Here is a 23,956-nt window from a genome sequence, read left to right on the forward strand (position 1 = left end):
TGCTGTCAAGGGAATAGCACTCTGTTCCTTTTTCCAAAGTCCCATTTCATGAGCACAAGAGTCCTCTGATGACTAATCTGAGATGACACATCTGAAATATGTTTTGCCCAAAGACATTTTTAGACAAAATCATGACTCTTCTGAACAAACAAGCCCACTTGCTTACTCGATAGTCTGAGTTTAGAAAGAGTTGAGAAAATATTATTTCGATTTGCTTATTAGGCTCAACAGTCAAAATGTTCTCATAGTTTTGTAGGTTTGTGTACATCTGAGTAAATAAACCAATTCAACATCACATGTATTTGGTATGGGGCTTCAATAATTGTATTTGTGTCTTATCCAAGTGCATCTAGAAGTGTGGGAAGATTGATGCAGGACCCAGTCAGTCTGAACACCTAACTTTCATACTGGACTTGAGGGTTAGGATCAAGCCTTTTCTCTGCTGGGACATTGTGTCTTTAAACTGCTCCCAACATAGATGAGACTCCTTTGTCAATCCATCTTACATTGGAGCCAACATTTATCAATCTACATGGGCATTCCAAACCATAACAATTAGCTCTTAAGTGCTTTCCCTCATAAAATATCTATCCAAATTCAATGTTATTCTCAGAATTGCAAAGCTGTTCATGATTATCATTTTGGGGAGACTCTGATGTTTGTTTCAGTGTTATTCTATTTGAGAACATAACTTTGTGCTGTTTAGTTCGAGACTTTTGTAGACTTACTGATGGAGAGTAAACAGGCTCAGCCTATGACAAACAACGAGAGTTTAACTTTTTGTTACCTGTTTTACTATATCATTTTTGAGAAAAATGGCTGAGCAAGCATAGCAAACCCACAAACCAAACCGGAATATTGCAACTGGAAATGTTGTAGCCTACTCATTGAGCTAATACAGAATGACATTTTTAAAGTTTTACTGTAAAGTGTTTTTTCTCCACTACATCTTATCATATAGAGGGATCATTAATTTGTTGAGTTGATATAGGAACATTTTCAAGTTATAAAGTATAGCCTCTGTGTGCCACAGTTATTGTATGCTCTTTGGGAGCTCTGGAATCCCAGTTACAGTGAAGGCATGTATACCCTACATTCAAAGAACTTGCCGTGCTTGAAGATATATTCATAATATTACTCTATGTATAAATTACTGCAGACATTACAGGCCAATATTACGATGTCTCCTCGGCATTGTGACAAAAGCAATCAGATCACCATGATCAGGTTTCCCTGATGTCAGAGGGTGGTCAGTGCCTCCGCGGTCAGCAGAACTATCCAGTAGAGTGGCCTTGTTGACTTAACTCAGATCCACAAATACCTGCAGGCCACAGGACTTCTTCTTTGTGATGACCAGGTGGAACATCCATGAAAAGATGTAAACAGGATCTATAATTCCCTCTTAACACTAGCTAGACACTTTGTAGGGTCTGAAGGATGGGCACAATGTTTGGGTTCATTTGACTTGTCTGTGAATACTGTGACACTACCAAGGTTGTTGAACAAGCTTGGCCACTGCTGTCCAGTCTTGTCAACAGGTCCAGGCCCAAGATGCTGCTATCCTGTCACATGTTTTTATGACAAGAACACCAACAATACAGAAAACATAATTTTATGTGTCTGACAAAAAAATATTAAAGCTTTTCCAAATTAGTGAAGATTTGTGGGACAAGCAAGCTTTGAGAATGTTTGGTAGTCTGCCTTTTAAACTTAATAGGTAAGCACTTTTAATGGCTTTATAATCAAATAACTTTCACTAGTGGTGTCTACTTTACCTACTCATACACTGTACATGTAAAATAAGGAAAGGATGGATTTAAGTACAGTTGAGCTTCATACAGTAGCTACATTGCTTTGAAAGATGTAGTTATGTGGTGGAAAAATATTTGTGCATGAATAGTTAGGTTTGAGGTTGTAGGCTAATATAAGTTCCTTTATTTTGAGGGTAAGCCTAAATTGTAACAAAGAATCTAGATTTGTAATCAGTTACATTTGCCTAAATGTAACTGATTAACTTTAGGCTGTGCGTTGCTCTTACGGTGTTTACGGTAGAGAATTCCTCCACATTTTTTCCAAGCAAGTCTCGGTCAATTAGTTCAGACAGTAAGGAAAGCTTGTAGCCAGTTAGTCCTTACTCCTCCAATGACAAGCTAAAACACCTATTACTCCTACTTCGACCTGTGGGAATCCCGACGAAATTTTGGATTTACCTAAAACATGGGATTTGAGTTGGATCGATTTAAAGGGGCTGTGGACCCAGATTTCAAATGCAACTTGTGCAATAAAGTTCTAGAAGACCCGCTTACTACTCCGTGTGGTCATGTCTTCTGCGCTGGATGTGTGCTGCCTTGGGTTGTCCAGCAGAGCAGCTGTCCAGTGAAGTGTCAAAGGATCTCTACGAAAGAGCTTAACCACGTTCTCCCTCTTAAAAATCTGATTTTGAAGCTGGACATTAAGTGTGACAATTATGCAAGGGGTTGTGAAAAAGTAGTCAAGCTGCAAAATTTGGCAGAGCACGCAGAGATGTGTGATTACTCGCCGGCCAAATGCAGGATTAAAGGATGCAACGAAGTATTGAACCTGAAGGACATGGATGCCCATATGCGCGAAACTTGTGATTACAGACCCGTCGGGATATGCGAAAATGGATGTGGATTGATGCTCACCTATAAAGAGCAAAAACTTAACCATTGCTGTTTGAAAGCGCTCAAAGCGCACAACAGCACATTACACGGAAAGGTGGTCAGTTTGGACAAAGAGTTCAAAAAGCAATCTTTGAAATCCAACAAGAGAGAGAAGTCACTTTTAGCGCAACTCTCTGCTGTCCACAACGAGCTACAAATGACAGCATTGAAATATCAAAAGAAATTTACTGAATATAGTGCAAGGATCGACTCGCTGACCAAGACCCTGGCTCCTCCGTGCAAGGTAAAACGTTCAAGGATTCGAGGGAGGTTATTTGCACTTTCAAAGCTCTTCTTTGATAATATTCGTAACTTTTATTTCTTGAGTGTAGTTAGCCTATATTTTGACACTTGTGGTATTGGCTTTTGGTGTGTTATCCGACTTCTTAACCTAAACTCCGCTGGTTAACGATAAGGTCCACCTTGCTGACGAGACTTTGGAGTTTCCTGTTGTCAAACATGCTTTCCAAGTACTTGTTGTAGTGCCTTATTCACATAGAGCACAATGTAGTTTTGAACGAGGAGTAAGGGCCAAGGGGCCAAACTGTTCAGAAGTTCTTCCTCTCAGCCTGCCATGAGACATGTCTGTCAGCTGCACTTACGGCCAGCTGGCTTCCAAGGGGGAGGGGCAAATATTTACTGCTGCTTTGTACACACCGAGACGCAGGTCACAATTACCTTCTCATCGATTCAGCGCTCCTACAGTTATGTGGGACTTTAGGCTAAAGATGTCGCCCCTTATAATGTTCATTGAAGACAACATTTCTATCACACATTAGCCTATAGTGCGAACAAAAATTATTTATTGGTCATGACTGAAACTATTCCAGAAGTGTAAATTTGATCCTCAGATAATTCATTTTATTTATTTGTAAATACATTTATATTTCATCACTCAATTTAGTATTTGACCAAATAGCAGAGTTGCTGTTGACAGTTGTAGGCTCAACCACAACCTGTTGCCCTGATTGTTCAGTTAGGGATGAGTTCTGTTCATGTAGATGTGTTTTTTCTTCTGGTGACCATTATAACATATAAAGACGAATACATCAACTAATGAGTAACCTAATGATCTTACCAACCGTCTCTGGAGGAGGGGATCCCTCTCTGAATTGCTCCTCCCAAGGTTTCTTCCATTTTTTCTCCCGGTGGGAGTTTTTCTGGGAGTTTTTCCTTGTCTTCCTTGAGGGTTTAGGTTGGTTGAGGGGCAGTTCTATGGGCGCATGTGAAGCCCTCTGTGACATGCTTGCGTGTAAAAAGGGCTATACAAATAAATTTGATTTGATTTGATTTGAACCTTCACAAGTCCAAATTAGATGTTGACTAGTTGAATATGTTTATTGAGACAACTGTTGTAATATATCAACAGAACAACAAAAACCAAAAACATTCAGTGTATTCTTTTATGAAACAGCTGCAGTGCACAAATTCATTATGAAAGGGGTGAATTTTCTTTCTTGAATCCCAGGAAAACATCTCCAAAGGAAAGAATTCCCAAATTATCCATGGAAAAGAAAGTAGAACAGATAAAAATCATTATGTGGACTGTGTGGTTAGTTTAAAGTTTTTTTTTTCCTTCAAATTTTTTCTTTAGAGTCAGTCAAGCAGTATGAACAGGATTGCTTGGCGCAGAACTTGATTGCACATGTGGCAGTATCAAACAGAAAGACACAAGTGGAATTAGCTGTGGGAGGCGGGCGACTTGCAGACTGCCACTGCACAGGCCTCAGGAGCCTGTGTTTTTAGTTTTGCTGGTCACGTTGTTAATACAGTACATTATGTTACCATGTTCTAGAATCTAGATCATCATATTCTCAGACTCATTTTAGATTCTTAGATTGTATTTTTCCCCTACATGAAAATATCACTCTGCCTACATTTGACAGGTAACACACTTAAACCATATTTGGAATCTGCACAGTTGTCACCACTTGGATTGTGGTTAGCAGATCTTGTTGGTCCTGCTTTGCTCCGACAGGTGAATGAGCAAGTCAGGTTCAACTTTGTCATCTATAGGACACTGCTAAACAGGAAAAGCTTCCTTAACTGGTTTCAAGACTTTAAAATATTGTAATTCAAGAGAAAAATACTTTTTTTAGTTTATATCCACTTCAGCATTTTCTATGTACACATTCTGTATGCATTTTTAGTGTATTTAGTATCATGGCTGACTGCCTAAACTCAAAATAAGCAGTGTACATTGCACCATGGCAGTCATGTACAGTACTGTTTGGCTCTAGCCTATATGGTAGTCAGGACACTGTACATGCCATTAATATCTGCTTATATTTAGTTCCAGTGTGCAGTGGCATACTGAAATGACAGCTGAAATTATCTTCCCAGTAACCCCACTCCCACCACACACACACACAGACACATCCCCTTAAGAAATGGATTAAGAGCTGAATGCACTCGTTTCATAACGTTCCTCTTGTCATCTCTCCACTGACAAAGAGGTCTACTGGTTTATTAATACACATAGCAAACATTTCTGTAGTGAAGAAGGGAAAGAGCAATAACCCTTCCTTGAACTGGTCACTTGACAGCTCTTTCACCAAGGGCTGGTTAAGCCATAGAGAATTCAGTCGATTCACATGGTGAAGTATTAACATATGAGAACATGTAAATGTTTACCCCTTGTCATTAGCCTTATTGTGATTTAACATTTCCAATACAGTAAATTAATTATTCAGCAACTAATATTATCCAATACATGCAAAAGAAAAATGGCTCTTCATGAAAGAAATACCGGTATAAATATTTCTGAACACTACTTTGATGTTCCATATTGATGTTTACTTTAGTAACTCAAGAGAAATGTTAAGTTTCTTGACTATTTCGGAGTTAATGTTGTGAAGTTTTATTTTGATCTCTGTCCTCCTCTTCTGTGTCTGCAGGGCGGGGATACCAAAACCATCACAGCAGTCCTCCAGCGGGAAGGGGGATCTCTTGGGTTCAACATTATAGGAGGAAGACCATGTCCGGTTAGTCGAGTTTTAGAAATCAACACACATTATTGGGATACCCTCCTGATTATCAGTCAAGAGTCATGCTCCAAAGCAGAACCATAGTTCATATTTTAACTTTTTCTACAATATATACAGAAACACATTGTGCTAATTAGTGTTGGATAGCTAAACCACATCAATCCTGTTTTACAGTGTATCTATATTGGTTGGGCTGAGTGGATTTGATTTATAAGATAACTGCAATTAGTTTAAATGAGAGTTAAATCAGGGATTATGATTCTGCCCTGTGTTTTTATCTCTTTAATTGAGAGGATTGTGGTAATATGGTCTCCTCAGAAGGGTGAAACAGATCATTGTCCACAGGCTGATGATAACCATGGCCATGTTAAATGTCTCACTGTTTGAAGAGAAAAAACATTATGAGGTGAGATCCTGACAGAAATGAGGGTTATAATTATCCACCTGCACGGTAGAGAATCCATTCACGTGTTACAAATGCATTCTCCATATACACTGTCCTTTTACAGAGTACACAGGTCCCACTGAAATGGTGTTCACAGTATCTGTTTCACTTGGAATGTGTGCCAAACTGTTCCAGGGCTGTTTTTCTGTGGTTTCTTTAAAATAGCTCTAGTGACGCATTTAGATGTAGCAACATGGATTATTACAGTAAAATGTTTTACAACAGGAACTGTAAAAATCGCCTAAATATCCCAAATCACCTGAACAGATCCATGTATCAAGATCTCCGTAAAAAGAGTACAGAGCATACAGTACACACAGCCTTTGCTTGCAGTGTCCTGGTTACTAAAGGACTTCACAAAGAGGTCACCAAATCTCCTATAATAAACCATTGATTCAAATGGAAATAACTTTATGAGGCCCTGCAGCTTTCATCTTTTATCCTTCACTTGGACTGATGGGACGACCAAGAATGGGGTGGATGCCAAGCTTACTATAATTGAGGCTGGCCATTGTGGCCACTGAGTTTGTCTGCCTTTTTGCCTCTGGGAAAGGGGACATGGCGAAACATTAACCCGATCACACAGTCCTGTTGTGACTGCCCTGGCACTGTGGGTAACTTTTGGACAAAGCATTTTACTGTAAACAGTGGCTTGTGATTAGTTCAGAAAAAAGAGGATGTGGACCTGAAATAATTAATTACTGAGCTCACAGCTTGACTTCTGTGGTTTCTTTAAGTATTCCATTAAAATTGAGCAGAGTGTCGCACGACTTGGCAGGATACAAGGTGGTTTTGATGTGGTTTTAGGAAGGAGCCAAGAGAGAGGTTGGGAGTGGATGTTGTGAAGCCAATCATAGATTTTAAACTGTGGGGTCACAACCTCTGTGATGGACCCAGAGAAATCAAAATGGGATTGTATACGTTAGTGCAGTCTATATGCAGAGCTTGTGATGGCCAGGGTCGCTTGTCCATGTCTGGGAAGCATGTCAACTGGCTGGTCATCCTGGCACATGGCACTGCTGGAGCCCAGCATTAAGCCCTGTGTAATGTGCACCTGCATCCACTTCCCATTCACTGGCGGCTGTTGAGCCCTGTGGTTAAACAGGGAGTGTCGATGACTGCAGTTGTGTTCGTGTGTAAGGACCTCCGGGTCCAACACCCTAATTGGTGGGAATAAGCAAACCTGCTTCAATTGTCTGCATAATACCCCTAGGACTTTTTAAAGTAGGTTACATAGTAAGTTAAGACAATTTTAACAAGACTCCTGTAGATCTTTGAAATATAACTGAATGGAAAGTTCCTTCGGATCACATAGCCAATATTACACTGTGTTAATATTTATTGTTCTCTACTTGTTTGCACATCTACAACATGTTGTTTTCCCCCACAGGATGACAATGATGGCACTTCAAATGAAGGAATCTTTGTATCCAAGATAGTGGAGAGTGGGCCCTCGGACAAGGAAGGAGGCCTTCAGATCCATGACAGAATAATGGAGGTACTGTATGTGCCCTTCTACAGCTTTTCATTTGAAGGGCAAGTAGCAGGATCGTTGGGGCTTGCACTCTTTGGACGTGTCCGGCTTCTTTATGGCTTCTGAAGTAGAACAGTCAACGGCAGAAGGTTTTACCTGGAAGAGCTTCAGTTGTAACTTAGTTTAAATATAATGATCATGGATTATTCCACTGCACACATGAGAGATACAATGCACTATACATTTTATTTTATTTTCACCATTATCATTCATATCGTAAAAACTTTGTCTTGGTACTATATTATGCTGAGTTAGCAGTGCTCTTTTAACAATAAATACTGGAAGCTGTCTCAGAGGGTTGGCAAGGCTAGGCAACGGCAAGGCTGTCGTTCGATGTTTGACTTGGTATCTTAAATGCGAAACCTTGGATTACTCACAAGCAGATGAATCTCTAGTGACAGACCTGCCGTGAAGCAGCTCCCTCTCGTCTTCAAACAGAGTGTCTATGTAGAAAGGGCAGGTGCCCCCTGAGGTCAATGTGAAGGGTGCACAGAAAATCAACATCACGAAGGATGCTTTTATAGTTGTTGTTTGAACCTGTGACCGTAACAAAGTATGCATTGAACTATAGATCTAATGCATTGAACTATGAAGTGTTAGTGACTGTATACCACGAACTGATGGTATGCTACAGATCTTACTTTCTGAACCTTCTTTCCAAACTAAAGGATTTGATGGTAATTCAAAAACTACTGTATGCTGTAAAAAAAATACTGTTTGTTCTTGTTTGTTTTTAGCAAATGGAATATGTTAAAAGGTGGCAAGGGGAATGGTGTTCCTATATTGCAGATTTTCATCCATAATTGATCCCAACTCAGTATTGACAGACAGAAGTTGTAATTGGTATCACAACCAACTAGGATTGCTCAGATTTGTCATAAACTCCCTTGACAATGGGCAGATTGAGACACAGAAACCGACAGTGATTCACTTGGCGCCGAGTGACTTAAGACCAGTGGTGCCTTCAAGTGGCCTACTGGCTGGATCCTGGAGGAGAGATTAGCTCACATGCCGCGTCAGTGTGTGTCACTGGGATTGATCCAAATGTGTATGTGTGAGTATAACGTGGATGATTATATTAACATGCTTCATATATATGCTATGGATATGGGTATGTGTTATCTGAGAAGACTTCCCTGTATGGGATTATATTGTATTTGGTGGACATTCATCTTTTAAATGTAAAAGAGAGCAGATTTAGCTTTAGGATGATATTGGACCTTCATTTGTATTTTTGTCTTTATATTGTTGTTGACCCATTGTATGATAAGTCACCAGATCTGTCCAGAGAGTGCAGAACATGAGAAGAAGGGGAATATGTAGAGCCCGAGGACGGAGGAAAAACCCTATTAAGAGACCCCATGTCAAGAGGCAAGGCATGACTAAACAAAACCGAACCAAATAAATCCTTCATGAATTGAAACTTTGCGGTAGAGAGAGTGCATGGTTGTTGTTTCCCTTTGGTGGTTCTCATTGGATATGAAAGCTGATCTTGGAGGTGGTTTCAATCTTACAGGCGCTTTCTTTGTCATATTCTGCCATAATGGAAATTGCTGGCTCATATAGAATGCAATGTAATTGTGTCAGTTACTTCCCCTAAAGGAGGGAGAAGTACTGCATGAATTCAGCGAACCATAGTCATGAATTAAGTGAAAAATTAATACCCAGAGCCCACCGGCAGTTCCGTGTCGTGTATTCTCCCCTGCTGCAAGTAGATAAACCAACATCCTGTGGCGCCATCCAGCTCGGCTCCCTGTGTGGGACGCTGAGCGCAGCTGGAGTGTGCATTTTCAACCTGGGCCATCGGAAACCCTGTCAGCCTCGCCTTTCCTCCAAAAAGACTTCTGTCAGCACTTTTCTTTAGTTCTGCTTTTATGGCTCCAGAAGCTCTCCCCAGCTTGGATGAACCAGGAGAATCTCCTTCAGATGCTGTTTGTTGATGCTGCACATTTGATGAACTTCCTTAAATTGATTCTTGTAGCAGTCAGGATGTTATTATCCCAGTTGTAGGGCAGTGATTTAAGCTTCTTAGTGGTATTTTGCAGAGATTCTTGACTGGGATCATGTGTTGTGTTGGCCAATCAGTAGACAGCATAAAGACCATTATTTAAAACATTTAAGCAATTTTTCTTCCTCAGTGAGTGTCATATGAAAAAAAAGTAGACAATGTGGATCAGTGCTCATGCATCACAAAGCAGTGCTTTGCTGCAGGGATCGGCTGGCCTATATGGAGACATTTATATAACATGTAGGGAAAACAAGTTCAGCTGAAGAGGTGGAACCACAAGGTCCGTCTCCATCTCAGACAGCCAAACCAGACTGGGGTGTTTTCTCTGCCTTAAGTGGAGGTGTTAGTTCCAGTAGGTCTACATGGATGTTGCATGTACATGATGATCCAGAGCTTGTCCACCAGGACAGGCTCTTAGCGGGGGAGTGCGATGGCAGATGTCCCTCCGCCAGAGCAATAGTGCTTGGGATGAATCAGAGCATGAATGCCTCCTTGTTCAACACAGACATTTTCTCATAAAAAGTCAGTGCTGTTTACTTTTGCTCACTCTCCACAAGCTGAAAACTCTTCACACTCAGGTCTGGAGCAGATGTGTTTGCCTATCTGATATAAGTCAGATTCAGTTTTAACCTAATCTGTGGCACCACTTCATTTTTTGTCTGTCTTGTTAAAACAGAGGCATTATGAAATTAGACAGTTGCTTAAAAAATGTATACTCATGCAAAACTATGCTTTATTTAATGACACATTTTCTTCCGAAATGTGACATTATTCCAGTTGCCTAAGCATCTCTTAGCCTTCACACCACTACACATTCTGGTTTTATGACAATCAACATTGGCCAAGACTTGAACATCATTAGCTGTTAGAAAGGAAATAAATGTTTTGTGTTTTTCTCCATGGCTCTCAGTATTTACACATGCCTCAGATGTTGTGGCGAATAATAGCGTCACTGCTTGTATGACAAAGCCTGTGTCACAATCCCACAACTGCGCTCGATCACTTCTGGTTAGATGTTTTTGTGCGCAACCAAGTGCATGAATCAGAGAGAAACAGGACACTGGAGCTGCAGTTGTAAATGTCACCCTGTAAATCCACTGTAAACTGTTTTTTTGGCCAAGAAGGGTGAACAACAGCAACTGCTTTCATATAATTGGACATTGAGTAGATGTCAGTTGTAGATGGGATACATTGTGACCATGTGAACTGTGTCTCAGCTGTATTGCGACAGCATGTAAGCTTGTGAAGCCCCACAGTGGAAACTGGGTTGGATGGTAGAAGACTTGTAAAGTTATTTCAGTCCGTTTATTTCGGTATAAACAGTGCTCATAGAACAGCTTAGTGTTCTCATTGTTTACACTGTGCCTCTCCTGCCCTAGTCCCCTGCACGTTCCATCTGCAGTGAAAGCCCAGGGCTGTGATGGGTCTGTTTTAACAGATCAGCAACATCTTCTGGTAGAACATCTGTAAATCCCCATGCTGTGGCATCAACTCTTTTCCATTATATGTTTTTTTTTTCCTTCCAGAAATGCTTGTGATTTTCTCTTGAGGCTTTATATGGTTGTTTCCATCTTGTTCAGCTCAGTAGGGGGCTGTCAATGACTAACCATCCAAAAATAGAGCTAAAATGACATGTAATTGGTTTCTACACAAACATACCTACCATAACAGCTCACCTATGTTGAATTCATGTGCAATTACCAGCACTTGTTTGACCTGTTTTGCGTTGACCACATTTCTGTGTGATTAACTCATAATGAGAGGAGAATTGTGGTGGAAAAAAGTCACAAGTCACAACTAAAGCTTTTCTGACATGGAGTATTTGGAAAAGCTATTTGAGAATATTAGATTTAACATCAAAACAGAACCCAAATTTGCCTTGACTTTCCTTCACCCTATCCGAATGAATAAACCTCCAATATGTTAACCTTCCCCTCCTGCCCATGCACTTAGTTGGAATAATTATTTTATAATTTCTGTTGTATTTGTTATAAATGTCTGGCTAGTCAGATATTGTATTAATAAATTATAATTACTTTCTTGTTAAATAGATGAAGTGACAAGATCAATGTCAATCTAAGACTCTATAGTCCAAGTTGTCTTCCAACAGTTTGGGACTCTTTAGATAAGAGCAGTGGGTCAAAATGTTAGTCCAGATCCAGGAATCCTGCCGGCCAAACGGTTGATTCCTTATCTCTGTGTGCCTGCCGAGCTGTGAGGTTACCCACAGTGCACCACTTAACACCCTATACCTCCCAAGAGTTATTTTAGTGTGGCCTCGCCAGCCGGCCCGAGCCACCCCTATCTCTCAGCTGCGGAGCTAGGAACATGTGATTGGAGCCTGATAGAAATGTGAAGGGAGCTGTATGGAGGGCAGGCCCAGACCATGCATGCTGATGAGCCTGATTCCATTTGAAGTCTGGATGTTAGCATCCCCCTTCCACAGGAGGGGGGAGAAGCTTGGACAGTCTGTTAAAAAATTGAGAAAATTTCATTGTGGGATTGTGTTTCTGTTTGGTAGTAAAACCTACAGAATGGGCTTTCTATTCATACTGTGATTCAATGCTTTTTCAAAGAGAACTTCTCAATAATCACCTGAAACTTTGGTGACAGACCAGTTATTTCTAAAACGGTGTTAGATGTCTATATTTAAAGAGGACAAGCTATTTGCATATGTCTCATTCACCAAATCTCAGTAACTGAAACCTCTGTGACTCTTTAGGGATTAAAGAGATTTATACTGTTGTTCATCACTCATCTTTGCTTCATCTCTGTGTAACTACTCCTGCAGCATTAAACATGATCTCATTTTGTGTGTTTGTTTGTGGATTTAGACGTTCCAGCCCCCCCCTCTCCCTCCCCTCCCGTCCTCTCTCCACCTCTCAGGGACAGAATGTCAGGCGTGGGCGGCCCGTCCCCTCTGTCACTTAGAAGTTGTCACAGCACATGGCCTCTTCTGCAGGACATGGTATCACACAAGTTCCCAGCCGTTATTTCTGACCGATTTGATCAGGAATCACATGTTCATCCTCAGGCAAGAAACAGACCTTTGTAAGGCCCTTTATTAGATTTCGTCTCTCTCTCATGTAGTTGACTGTCTTTCCCCAGATGAGCTGGCCTCCTGTGTTGCAGGGCCCTAGCCAGAGTCAGGCTCTACTCCGCCCAGCAGAGAGACACATTCCATCGCTCTATGGGCCAGCTTAGGCAGGACATTAAATCAAATCAAACATTTTAAAGAGGCCATAATCAGCTTCTGGTGGTGGCCCCTACACAGAGCAGAGCTATGCAGTGCACATGCAGGGACAGAATGCCCGGCTTTGTGGTTTTAAGTGAGGGCCACCGACTGGAACAGGAACAAGCATATCTTTGTTTTCCATTACTCCATATGGAAACATAGAGAGAGAGAAAGAGAGAGACAGCGAGAGAGACAGCGAGGGAAAGAAGCAGAATGCGAGAGGTGGAGAGAGAGATGAGATGTGAGAAGTGGTTACAACCAAAAAGATGAGGTGAGCTTATTCCTAGCTCAGGCCACCAGGCTCCTTGTCCTAAACCACACTCATAACGTGTATTTCAACAGCATCTGTCCTCAAAGGAGAGCCAACAATTGACAATTTCCGTGGAGTCTTACTGTCTGGGCCTACTGTAAACGTGTTTGTCCTCTTCCTCCACAGTCTTTTCACTGGGACTTGGCTCTTTTATTATTAGAACCCACCAGGCTGATTTATGGCCCCTAAAGGTTTTTTGGGGGGGAGGGGAGGGGGGAGATGGGGGGGTTTGAAGGGCTAGAAATAGACAGGTGTAATTAAGGCAAATTTTCCTGCCGATCAATCACTGAGCTTGTGTAAACGGATCAGTAACAAAAGGCTCAGGTTGGCCTGCCAGCTGCTCCCCCTGTCAGACCTCCGACCCCCCCTAAGACTGCCCATCGTCCCCCTAATTAACTACCCTCAATTAAACGCTAATAGGCTGATTAACAGACCCTTGGCTATGCTGTAATGGCCCGTCGTTTCCTCCCGGTGCCCCCTCTGAAATGTGTCCTGACTGCTGCACTAATCACTGCCCACTCCCAGAGCTCTCTCTTTTTCTCTCTCTCTCTTTCTCTCTTTCTCTCTTTCTCTCTTTCTCTCTCTCTCTCTCTCTCTCTCTCTCTCTCTCTCTTTCTCTCTTTCTCTCTCTCTCTCTCTCTCTCTCTCTCTTTCTCTCTCTTTCTGTCTTTCTCTTCTCTGTCTTTCTCTCTCTCTCTCTCTTTTCGTTTTTCAAAATCCCTCTCCCTTGCCCTCTCCCTCGCCTGTCGAACCCACCCACCTCCCTCTCTCTGTCTCAGCTAAAACGGGCTTCTCAAACTTGATGCCACCCTGTCCTCCAGCTCATTACACTCTGATAGATTCCCTTAAAAAAGTTGAGCCACAGTTGTTTGAATGATTTCATCTGCGTATTATGTAAAATGTCCAGAGACAGGCAATTGGAGAAATGCTCCATGCAATACAATTAATATTAATTATGGGAGAGGGAATGCTAACCCACAGCTGTATACTTTTGAATAAATCACATAATGGTGACATGTGGTTTGAGGAGGACATTTTGAGTGTAGAGTTTTTATTTGTAAAACAATCATCATTTTGGGGGAATAGGGATGTCAGGGTATTGAGTGGAAAAGAGGACCAACAATGGTCTTTTTCCATGTAGAATGTTTTGGAGTGTGTATTTTATGACTCAGTCTGCACATAATTGTGAGAATACGCTGAGGTACTTTCCTATACTGAGCTCCATCTTTTCCAAACTTGGCAGCTAACGTGTATAGGTTTGGCTATATTGGGGTTAGGCGTAATTTATTCAACCTTTCATCGGTAACTTTGTAATTCAAACGGCTCCCCACCAGGCTATAACGATATAGTATGTATATATCACTTCCTATCATTAATCAAAACTCATGAAGTCATGATCGGGTTCTTAGCCTTAACAGTGGAAACTCCAGAGCTCAGCAAAGTTAAATGAACTCTTCACTACTTCTATAATCATGGTTATTAATCAACCAAGTGCATGCCAATAAACTCTTCTTGTAGAGTGACATACTGTAGTACAAGCACCACACAAAAGCTCTGTCTGCATAGGTTAGGGCTATGGATACAGCTTCAGCTAGTTACCGCCAGCAGCTGGTACGCTGCATTTACAGTATTTACACTCCCTCAGGATTTTACTTATTCAGAACACACAAGGTTGACATCCCCAAAGATAATTCTCTCTCCTCTAACTGGCAGATGTTCAGAGATATCTGAGCTAATTGGGATACATCAAAATGCAGATGGTTGTGTAGAGAAGATAACTGTTCCACACTTCATGTATAAAACATGTACTGTATTACAAAGAGCAGTGCAGCTACCATGTTCGTCTCAAATTTCATACAATTATCAAGTGTGAATGGGTTATTGGCTACGATTATCCTAGAATGCCTCAGTGCGTTACCGAGGATGGACGGGTGTACTCGATGTGTCAGGGCTTCATGGTGGCAGTCAGGCCTCCATTGTAGAATCCCCAAGGCCCTGTCCTCACGAGCAGCTCCTGAAAAGGTACAGTGCTTCCAGAACCCTCTTTCACATGCCAACTAAGTGGATCGGTGGCCGCTGCTCCCCTTTCTGATGCAAATGTGTGCAAATAGAAAACATTGTTCACTGGCGTGGTTCACGCTCAGTGTTGCCCTGCTTTGCCCTTTCTCTTGCTCCCCTGAGAGAGATGTTCCCTTTCATGTGTAACCTCTCTGTGTCATGAAAAACTTCCTCTATCCTCCACAACTTGCCAGACCTGCCACATTTGTACACAAGCAATTGAGGAGCACTTGTGTAGGTGAAATACATTAGTTTGGAAAGACAAAGTGCAAACACACACTGTCAGAGAGAGAGAGAGAGAGAGAGAGAGAGAGAAAGAGAGAGAGATAGGGGGGAGAGAGAGAGGGGGAGGGAGAGGGAGAGGGACTGTAGGCAGCTACTTTAAATGCATCTGCTCTTGTCACTTTTTGAGGATGAGTAGGCCTAAAGCAAGAGACAGCTCTCCCTCTCCAGTCAATCTACTATTATATCAGACTCCATCTCTGGAAGTGAAGTGTGCCCCTCAATATATCAATGAATCAAGTAATATCTACTCCTAATTAAAGGAGCTTTGTGACATCACTGTAATAGTAAATGTAGTGATTGACAGCTCTATGTTGTGGGGTTGTGTTGCACCAACAAGTGGCTGTCATATGCTTTTCCAGCTCTACAAACATTAAGTTGAAGTGGTAAACTACTGTCTACTGTAAACTACTAAGTCAAATATACCCACAGAATAACGTGAAAGTCTAGGTCTAATAATTACACAGAACTACAGAGCTGAGATTGCAGCATTTGTTAGAATTAAACAACCTCCTCATAGTCCCACACTGTTTACATTAGTATGCAGTAGAAAAGTTTACTTAACAAATTCCTTTAGATTGTGACACATGATAGCAATGAGGCTAAGAAAATAACTCCCGGACTGAGACCACCGTCTGTGAGAGCAGAGCGAGGTGCCATGGCCAATGTCAGGTTGTCAGGAAAGATGACTTAACCCTTCATCAGCTGTGGTGTTTTAATTAAAAATCCACAAATATCAGGATACATATGCCTTAATCAATGTCACCTGCTAGTTGTCTACTTCTAGCAGCCATTTTCAACATACAGTATAGTTTGAGAGTTTAAGGGTCAACCGGATTCCCCTCCCTACCGCAATGCAGCTAGACCAGATCTGTGATTGAAATGGGCAGGTGTTCAAATATATTCCCAAGAGTAAGAGCTCCCACAAAACTTGAAAGGGACTGTGTTCCCCCCCCCCCCCCATCCCATCTAATGAAAACACTAGTCCAGAGTTGAAAGGAAGGATAGATCTGGACATGGAAGAAAAACATGTTATTGAAGCACATGATGGACAAGATAGACAATGAGCCATTGTGGAGTTTAACTGAGAGGTTCTGCACCTTCTGGCCAGCAACTGATAATCACTATACCATGGTGTCTGCCTTTGTCTACATTTCTTTTTGTGGAACTTGTGGAAGAAAATTTACTGAAAGAGTTGCTAGGAATAGTTGCTAGGAACTACTAGGAATATCTTGAACATTTTCTATTTAAAAGGAATTTCTTTCATGTGAAAGAGGCTTAACTTTAGGTGAGGCAATGTGGATGACATGGGCAGTGGTGTATGGCAGAATACTATATTAGCCTACGTATTGTGGTCAACGACGGGGACGGCTAGTAAAGTCAGGCACCATGCCGTGCTGGCACAGCTAGAGCACAGAGATGGAGTCTGCAAGGTTGCAGGAGTGACAGAGACTCTGGATCAGGGACAGGGAAGGCTGTTTATCACTCACAGAGAGCAGAGGCTGAAGTGGAGGCCCGATGGGGGGCTTCTTTAGTGAATGTCATGTAGAAAGTACTGCAGGTACTGAAGATAGTGCTACATAAAACTCCCCACAGCTGCACAAGTCCTCTGCCTGCTGATAGACAACGCCGCTGGTAACCTGAAAATGACTTTTTTCTAGATCACAGAGGACTTTCTCTCTTCTCCCTTCCTTCCCTCCCTCTGCCAAAGCTCTCCCTCTGTCTCTGTCTGTCTCGCTCTTTGTCTCCATCTTATCTGTCTGACTAACGTAGCTCAATACAAGGTCATTGTCGCTCTGTCGTCTTCTAGATTTATGCCAGATAATGCCTGGTTTTCTTTGTTTTCATATCTGATGTCCTCATCTGGCCTTATTCTGTCAGGACACGTATATTCACGCACCTGATTCTAAGAAGAAAAAACTAAAAAAAGAGCTTCAGCTGCAGAGGAATTCGTCTGAAGCAATGTTCACCTGAGGTCTTGATGTAGATCAATTTAAACCAGGCCTCGCAGAGTGTCATCGTCATTAATGGATCGAAAATTAAACAGGAAGATTAACCTGCTGTCACCATGCCACTTTGACAGTTTGAAAGACTGGGGGGAAAAAAACTATTTATGCGAAAAGAACCATAGATACGTTTTTTCACGTGTCATGTGTACTGTCCTGACACTTTTTGACGTCTCCAAGGCCCAGAGAGTGTTCCTGAGAAGGAGGCTGTGGAAGAGCAAGACTGATGTTAAAGGCCTGCCCCGGTCGCTCTCCTGCCCCCTCTGCTCTCCTGCCCCGGTCGCTCTCCTGCCCCCTCTGCTCTCCTGCCCCGGTCGCTCTCCTGCCCCCTCTGCTCTCCTGCCCCGGTCGCTCTCCTGCCCCCTCTGCACTCCTGCCCCCTCTGCTCTCCTGCCCCCTCTGCTCTCCTGCCCCGGTCGCTCTCCTGCCCCCTCTGCACTCCTGCCCCCTCTGCTCTCCTGCCCCCTCTGCTCTCCTGCCCCCTCTGCTCTCCTGCCCCCTCTGCTCTCCTGCCCCCTGTGCTCTACTGCCCCCTCTGCTCTCCTGCTCTCTCTGCTCTCCTGCCCCCTCTGCTCTCCTGCTCTCTCTGCTCTCCTGCCCCCTCTGCTCTCCTGCCCCCTCTGCTCTCCTGCCCCCTCTGCTCTCCTGCCCCCTCTGCTCTCCTGCTCTCTCTGCTCTCCTGCTCTCTCTGCTCTCCTGCCCCCTCTGCTCTCCTGCTCTCTCTGCTCTCCTGCTCTCTCTGCTCTTCTGCCCCCTCTTCCCTCCTGCCTGCTATATGAGGCCAGCAGCTGCTGCGTCTCTGCTAAGGCATGCTGGCTGCTCCCGAGATTGGCTTCCATGCATACCGGATTTTACACAAGGCCCTTTATTTTTGGGCTTATGGCCGTCCAGCAATAACAAGCTAACCTTTCACACTCTTTATTAGCAGGAAAAATGAAAACATTTATTTGTGACTGTCATTGGAGACTTGGGGTGTCTAAACAGACGCTACATTGCATGCGGTAGCCAGTACAATAAAGGAGCATGACATTTCAGAGTGTGTCTCAGGTAAAGGGCGCACTTTGTGCAGTACACTCAAATTCCTTGACACACAGCCAAAGAAATGTAAGCCTTCTCCCAGCTGTCCCTTGGCACATCCAGACATGGCCTTTATCTGATTTGGAGAGTTAGAGTGTGTGCAGTGTGAACAGCGTACCTCTGTGGCACACTGCCTGTTCATCATAGCCTGGAGAACTCTCCTCAAGCAATACAGAACAGCACAACAGAACTCGCTTCTAGGTAAACCTTACCACTGCCTTGGTATGTGGGTCGAGTCACAAACTATGTTAACATGTCTGTCTTCTCCTAGTTTGTTGGCATTTCATAACTTCAATTTTACTTTAATTTTGATTTAATTTAGATTTTTAACACCCCATGTTAGGCGAGCTATGGAAATGAGAACCACATGTTTGGCCACATTCTGTACATAAAGGTATGTATTTAGAAAAAACTCTGAAAGCTCCTCTGTTTTTTCGTGGACCTCCCTTACCTCTGACCAGCAGATGTTCTCCTACAAGCAAGCCACAACCACAGCACATTTGGACCCTGGTGTTCCAGAATGCATTAAATCTCAATAAGGAACACAACTAGATCCCACATAATCCAGTAACAGTAAATAGGAAACGTTCCCATCACAATCTTACACTCTTATTATTTCACATTTCAGACCATATGAAAGTCAGTTATGTCCACATGAGTCAAAGAGAAGTGGTTCCAGACTGTTAATGTCTATCACAGGAGTTACAGAGCCCTGTGATTATTTTGGTGTAAAGGTCCAAATAAACCGTGTGTAGGTCGCGACCCCACTGATATGAACCAAATGTGCCATGCTTTCCGACCCCTTGTTGAAAAGCCTACCGCTGGAGGTACCTCACAAAGAGAAGGTTTCACTGTTGCCTTCACCTTAAGCTCTTCCTTTTCAAATGTTGCTATAAAACATTCCTGTTGTAAGAACCAGTCGCACAGACCTGGCTTTATCCTCACCACAGTTTGTTTGCACAACATCATTTGTCAGCTAGTCAGCAGGTAGGCTTTAGACAAATATACAAATCCTTACTTGAGCCAAGCTTTGTGAAAAAAAAAAAAGAAACTTTAAAACTTAAGATTGGTCGTTTTTCATAATGCATATGTGATAAATGAAGAAAAGGCTATAACCGATATAGATTCAAACCTCTAATGCAGCCGTTGCCACTGACTGGCTGTTTGTTACAGATCAATGGAAGTGGATAAACATTTCTATATATGAAGCCTTCTCTTTAAACATAATGGTGATTCATCAAGAAAGTGATTGTCAACACTTTCAAACATGTTCAAAGACCAATGAGTCTGTCTAGCATGTTACGACTATCACTCTCATTTTCTCTCTGTTGAACGATTTACACGGCTCTCCAAAGCTGGTCAATATTTATGAAAGTGTATACATTAGGGCAGCCCACCGAACACTGATCAAACGTTGCTTTCATGTTTGACCTTGCCCTGACTTGGCTCCCAGAAGCCCCTAACCAGGTGGGGGGTAATGAGATGTCAGGCTGGGTGCTGGCAAGCAAGTCTAACAGCACCTTGCACACGGGGGCCAAGGCCACGTGTCACAGTCTGACCCACCTCTACCTCTCTGTGCACCCGGACACATCCCAGCTATGGCACTCACATTCCTTCACTCACACGGAGGAGCTCTGAACACTGGGCCTAGTGTTGTTCACAAGACATATAGTAGCCGAGTAAAAGAGTAGCCTATTGTTTGAGAGGGGTGTGCTAACAACACGTTGTCCCTTGTTGTTTGAAGCTCCAAGCTCTCCTGTGTGAAGTCATAGGCATGCCACAAAGTACAACCACATTAAGTTACAACTTTGGTCAAAACAGGCAAGTCAGCAAATTTGTGTCTTTAGAATAACATGCCATTATTATGAAGCCAAAGCCTCTTTGGCAACCACTGCTCTTGCCATCGTGGTGAAGCCTCCCATATGAACATACCTTGAGTGGTTGTCTTAAATCCTAATCCAGGAGGCCATGTATTTACACAGTAAACACAGAGGGGCACTCTCCACGACTGGAGAGGTGTTTGGCAACCAAAACTGATAACTTTACAATTGGTAATGTTTTCTCTAAGTTCTTACCAGTCATTTGTCTGTCATGGTAAGTAACCACCACTTTCATTCAGACACGGCAGCTTTGGTCGTATGTCTGGTAACTGTTTTAACTTCTTCTGAGCCAACGGTTGGGCTGCTTGGTAGGGGGCAAAGCTGTGTTTCGGTCTCATGAATTAAATGACTTGATGCAGAAACTCTAGGGGGGCAGACTTGAGACTCTGCTCTTAGCGCAGTGAGTGGTAGTGAAATCATTCCTAGTTTCCTCTTCGGGATGCTTTTTGTGCTCTCATGCTGAAATGACAAGAACCAGTCTTTGCTTCTCAAAATACTTTGTGTGCAAATATTCTCTCTCACTTCATTTTTCTCTTTCATTCTCTTTTGTGTCCCTCCCCCTGTCGAGCACGTACTCCTTCACTCTTGTCTGTTCTTCAGATTAATGAGGTATGACTCTCAGAGAGAGAGATGTACAACTCTGTGCTGCTTCAGTCCTGCTAGATGTGTCCAAAATGAGAGGAGATATATATATAAGTGTTTGGATATTTATTTAAGCTGATTTAAGCTCGATGGAGATCCAAAACTCCACTTCAACTGCAGGGCTTATGTTTGGATAGATCTTAGTCTGCAGAGATAAGCTTTGGATAGATTCTAGTTTGACATAAATCATGACACTCAGTTTGCTAGCCAGATGAAATGAAGTAGTTATGTATGTAAAAGGCTTTAGGCCCAGCAGAACTGGCATGCCAAGTCCAGGGATGTTTTCGAAGCATTGTTTTACATATGATTAGCAACATTGTTAAGGCTGGGGCGGGGACAGCCAACCGGCCTGTGGTAGGGCCAGTGTGTCTCTGCTGCAGGTCACCTCTCTGATTAGCCTTGGCTCACCAGGCTGTGGCATTGCTCTGATCCCCTTGTTGCTGCAGTCAGCTGTGAAAACCAGGTTGCACTGGGCTTTTTTTAATCGTTTCTTTCACCCTCGCCTTCACTCCCTTTCACCTATCTACACCCCCCTTGTCACAAGAGCAAGAATCACTCAGCTGGAACTGAGGTGAAACGCTTGCCTCCAAACACATGATTCTCTTCCTCAATTGGCCCATTCAACCGATCTTTTTATACCTCTTCAAAAATGAGTTGCTTTGTCATTCCAGAGGCTTATCAGTAATTGGTAAACAAGCATGGTGTGATACAGAGGGAGGGAGGGAGGGCTGGAGATGCCTGTGTGTGTGTTTGCTAGGGTGTAAGACAAAAAAAAGTTTGCTAGTTTTTCACTTTGTTAGGAATGCAAGTACCAGTCGGTATATGACAGACAGACAGGAGGAGGGTTAAGGTATTAGAGCAGTCAGTGTTAGTAGCCTCTCAACCCTTGACAAGCTTAAGTGAAGCAAGCAGTTGTGATCCACCAGCAGCTATATTACAACTTATGTAGCTCTCCAAGGGAATTCTTGCATACGACACACTCAAAATGAGGTGAAAACTAACACACATTTACACACACATTGTATGCACAATAGCCTCTGGGCACAGACCGCGTATTTAATGATGCAGTTTGCTTTGATGGTGAAGAGTAAGAAATCTACGTTGCACTCTAAATATGTAATGTGTGGTTGCTCAAATTTAATCATTAATTTGTCTGGATGTTTCCCGAGGCAGTTCAGTATGGAAATCAAGTGCAGCCAGGCGTACTGTCAAGAAAGACATTTGAATCCAGCAGTTGTATGGGAATCATAACAAGAGCTCCTTTTTCAACTCGTCCAGCAGGATTAGTGAGCTATGAGGGAACTGTAAGCACACAGGACTGGGATCAAGATGAGCTGGCAGGAAGAGAGAGAGGTTTAGAGAGAGAGGCATGATCTCTGTAAGTCCTGTGTCAAATGTCCCCTTTCCAAATAATGTCAGTGACCTACTTGTTAGATCTTGTCACTCTTGGCCTTTGTAGAAGAAGACATCAATGAATTGAAGTGATTGTCTATGGTTGAAATGACATAGCCTTGAACAGACATTTCATATATATTCCATATGCCCAAAGGTGGAAGCTAAGAAGACGAAGGAGGTATTTTAGACAGAGGAAAGTAGGACATACAGTCTTCCACAGAGATGTTTTGCTTGAAGAGCATAGGAAGGGCTGTAGATCTGGGGTGTCCTGGGCTCTGGTCCGTGGACAGTCAGTGGTTACAGATGCAGCTTGTTCCTGTGAGCTGGCCTTGTGCATGGGCAGGTGCCACGCGCTGATCCCCTCCATCTCCACCTCAGAGAGCAGGAAGGCTGATTAGCAAGTGTGAGATCACCAGCTTGTCAAGTCCATTCAAAGGTTGTGTGGCCAGACTGAAAGGAGCTTTGTGCTATAAGGGCAAAATAGTGGAAGAAATTAGGGGGTGCACAAAGGAAAAAGTTCACTGTACATCTTCTGTGAATGCAGGCTTCCCTCTTGCTGTGCAGGCCTATTTAAGCCTATAATAAAACAAGCTATCCCATTCTCTTTCCCTTTAGAAAGGTCATTCATGGACTTACAACCTACTACCCACAATGATTGGAATACAGTCTGTGAAGTAAATACAGGACTGACAGACAAATGACCTTAAAAAGGGGCCCACTTGTTTGCTGGTCCGAGAGAATGTGGAGAGGTGGAAGCTTGTTCCAGGTCTCCTGCCCCTCCGTTCTTCTCGCTCTGCTTCGTTTGCCTCCTGCCATGTCCACCGCATTGTGCTGTGGGGCAGGTCCCCTGTTCTGCTTATCTAAGCATATCTAGTCCAGTCTTGACCCACTGCTCACTTTCAGTCCATGGATGTGCCTACTGAGCAGGCTGTGTGGTCCATTGTGAGTGTGGTGGGGTGTCAGAACTGCAGCATGCGGACCACCGGGACGAGGAAACGCCTCAGTCCACAGCGGCGAGGCCAGAGAGACCGCAGGGCCCCCTAGTCAAGCCCAAAAATCTAACATCATACTCGAGCCTTTGCCCTACTCGGTGCTATATGCAGGCCGAATGCACTTCAATTGTTCCTAAGAGCACAGATGTTGAATGCTGATAGTAAACTACAGTAGTTGCAATACTTTGGCTATATTTGACTTTTTCACCGGATAAGAGAAGGCATGAACCATCTCTGCCACATATGTGCAGTGCTCTGCATGACCTTGTACATTAAAAAGTGGGACACCAGTCTGTACGGTATGTGATATTGTCCTGGCCAGGTCGTAATATGCTAGCACTGCTCTGTATGTAGAACAGTGAGCAGTCGTGTTCCCTGCCCTCTGCCTCAGAGCGCTAAGTCAGCCACGCCACCCTGCCAC

At 43.0% G+C, this 23,956-nt stretch overlaps 1 protein-coding gene across 1 annotated transcript in view; it reads left to right on the plus strand.

The window, feature by feature from the left end:
- The first annotated feature begins 2,106 nt into the window (after positions 1-2,106).
- Positions 2,107-23,956, plus strand: part of pdzrn3b (PDZ domain containing RING finger 3b) — a 69,218-nt gene continuing 47,368 nt past the window's right edge. Inside the window, exons 1-3 of the mRNA XM_047024606.1 lie at positions 2,107-2,928; positions 5,582-5,668; positions 7,507-7,614. Coding sequence (XP_046880562.1) covers positions 2,218-2,928; positions 5,582-5,668; positions 7,507-7,614 — 906 coding nt within the window. The 5' untranslated portion in view covers positions 2,107-2,217. The remainder of the gene's footprint in view (positions 2,929-5,581; positions 5,669-7,506; positions 7,615-23,956) is intronic.

The sequence above is a fragment of the Hypomesus transpacificus genome, chromosome 9 (genome assembly GCF_021917145.1).
Source record: "Hypomesus transpacificus isolate Combined female chromosome 9, fHypTra1, whole genome shotgun sequence".
NCBI classification, from domain to species: Eukaryota; Metazoa; Chordata; class Actinopteri; order Osmeriformes; family Osmeridae; genus Hypomesus; species Hypomesus transpacificus.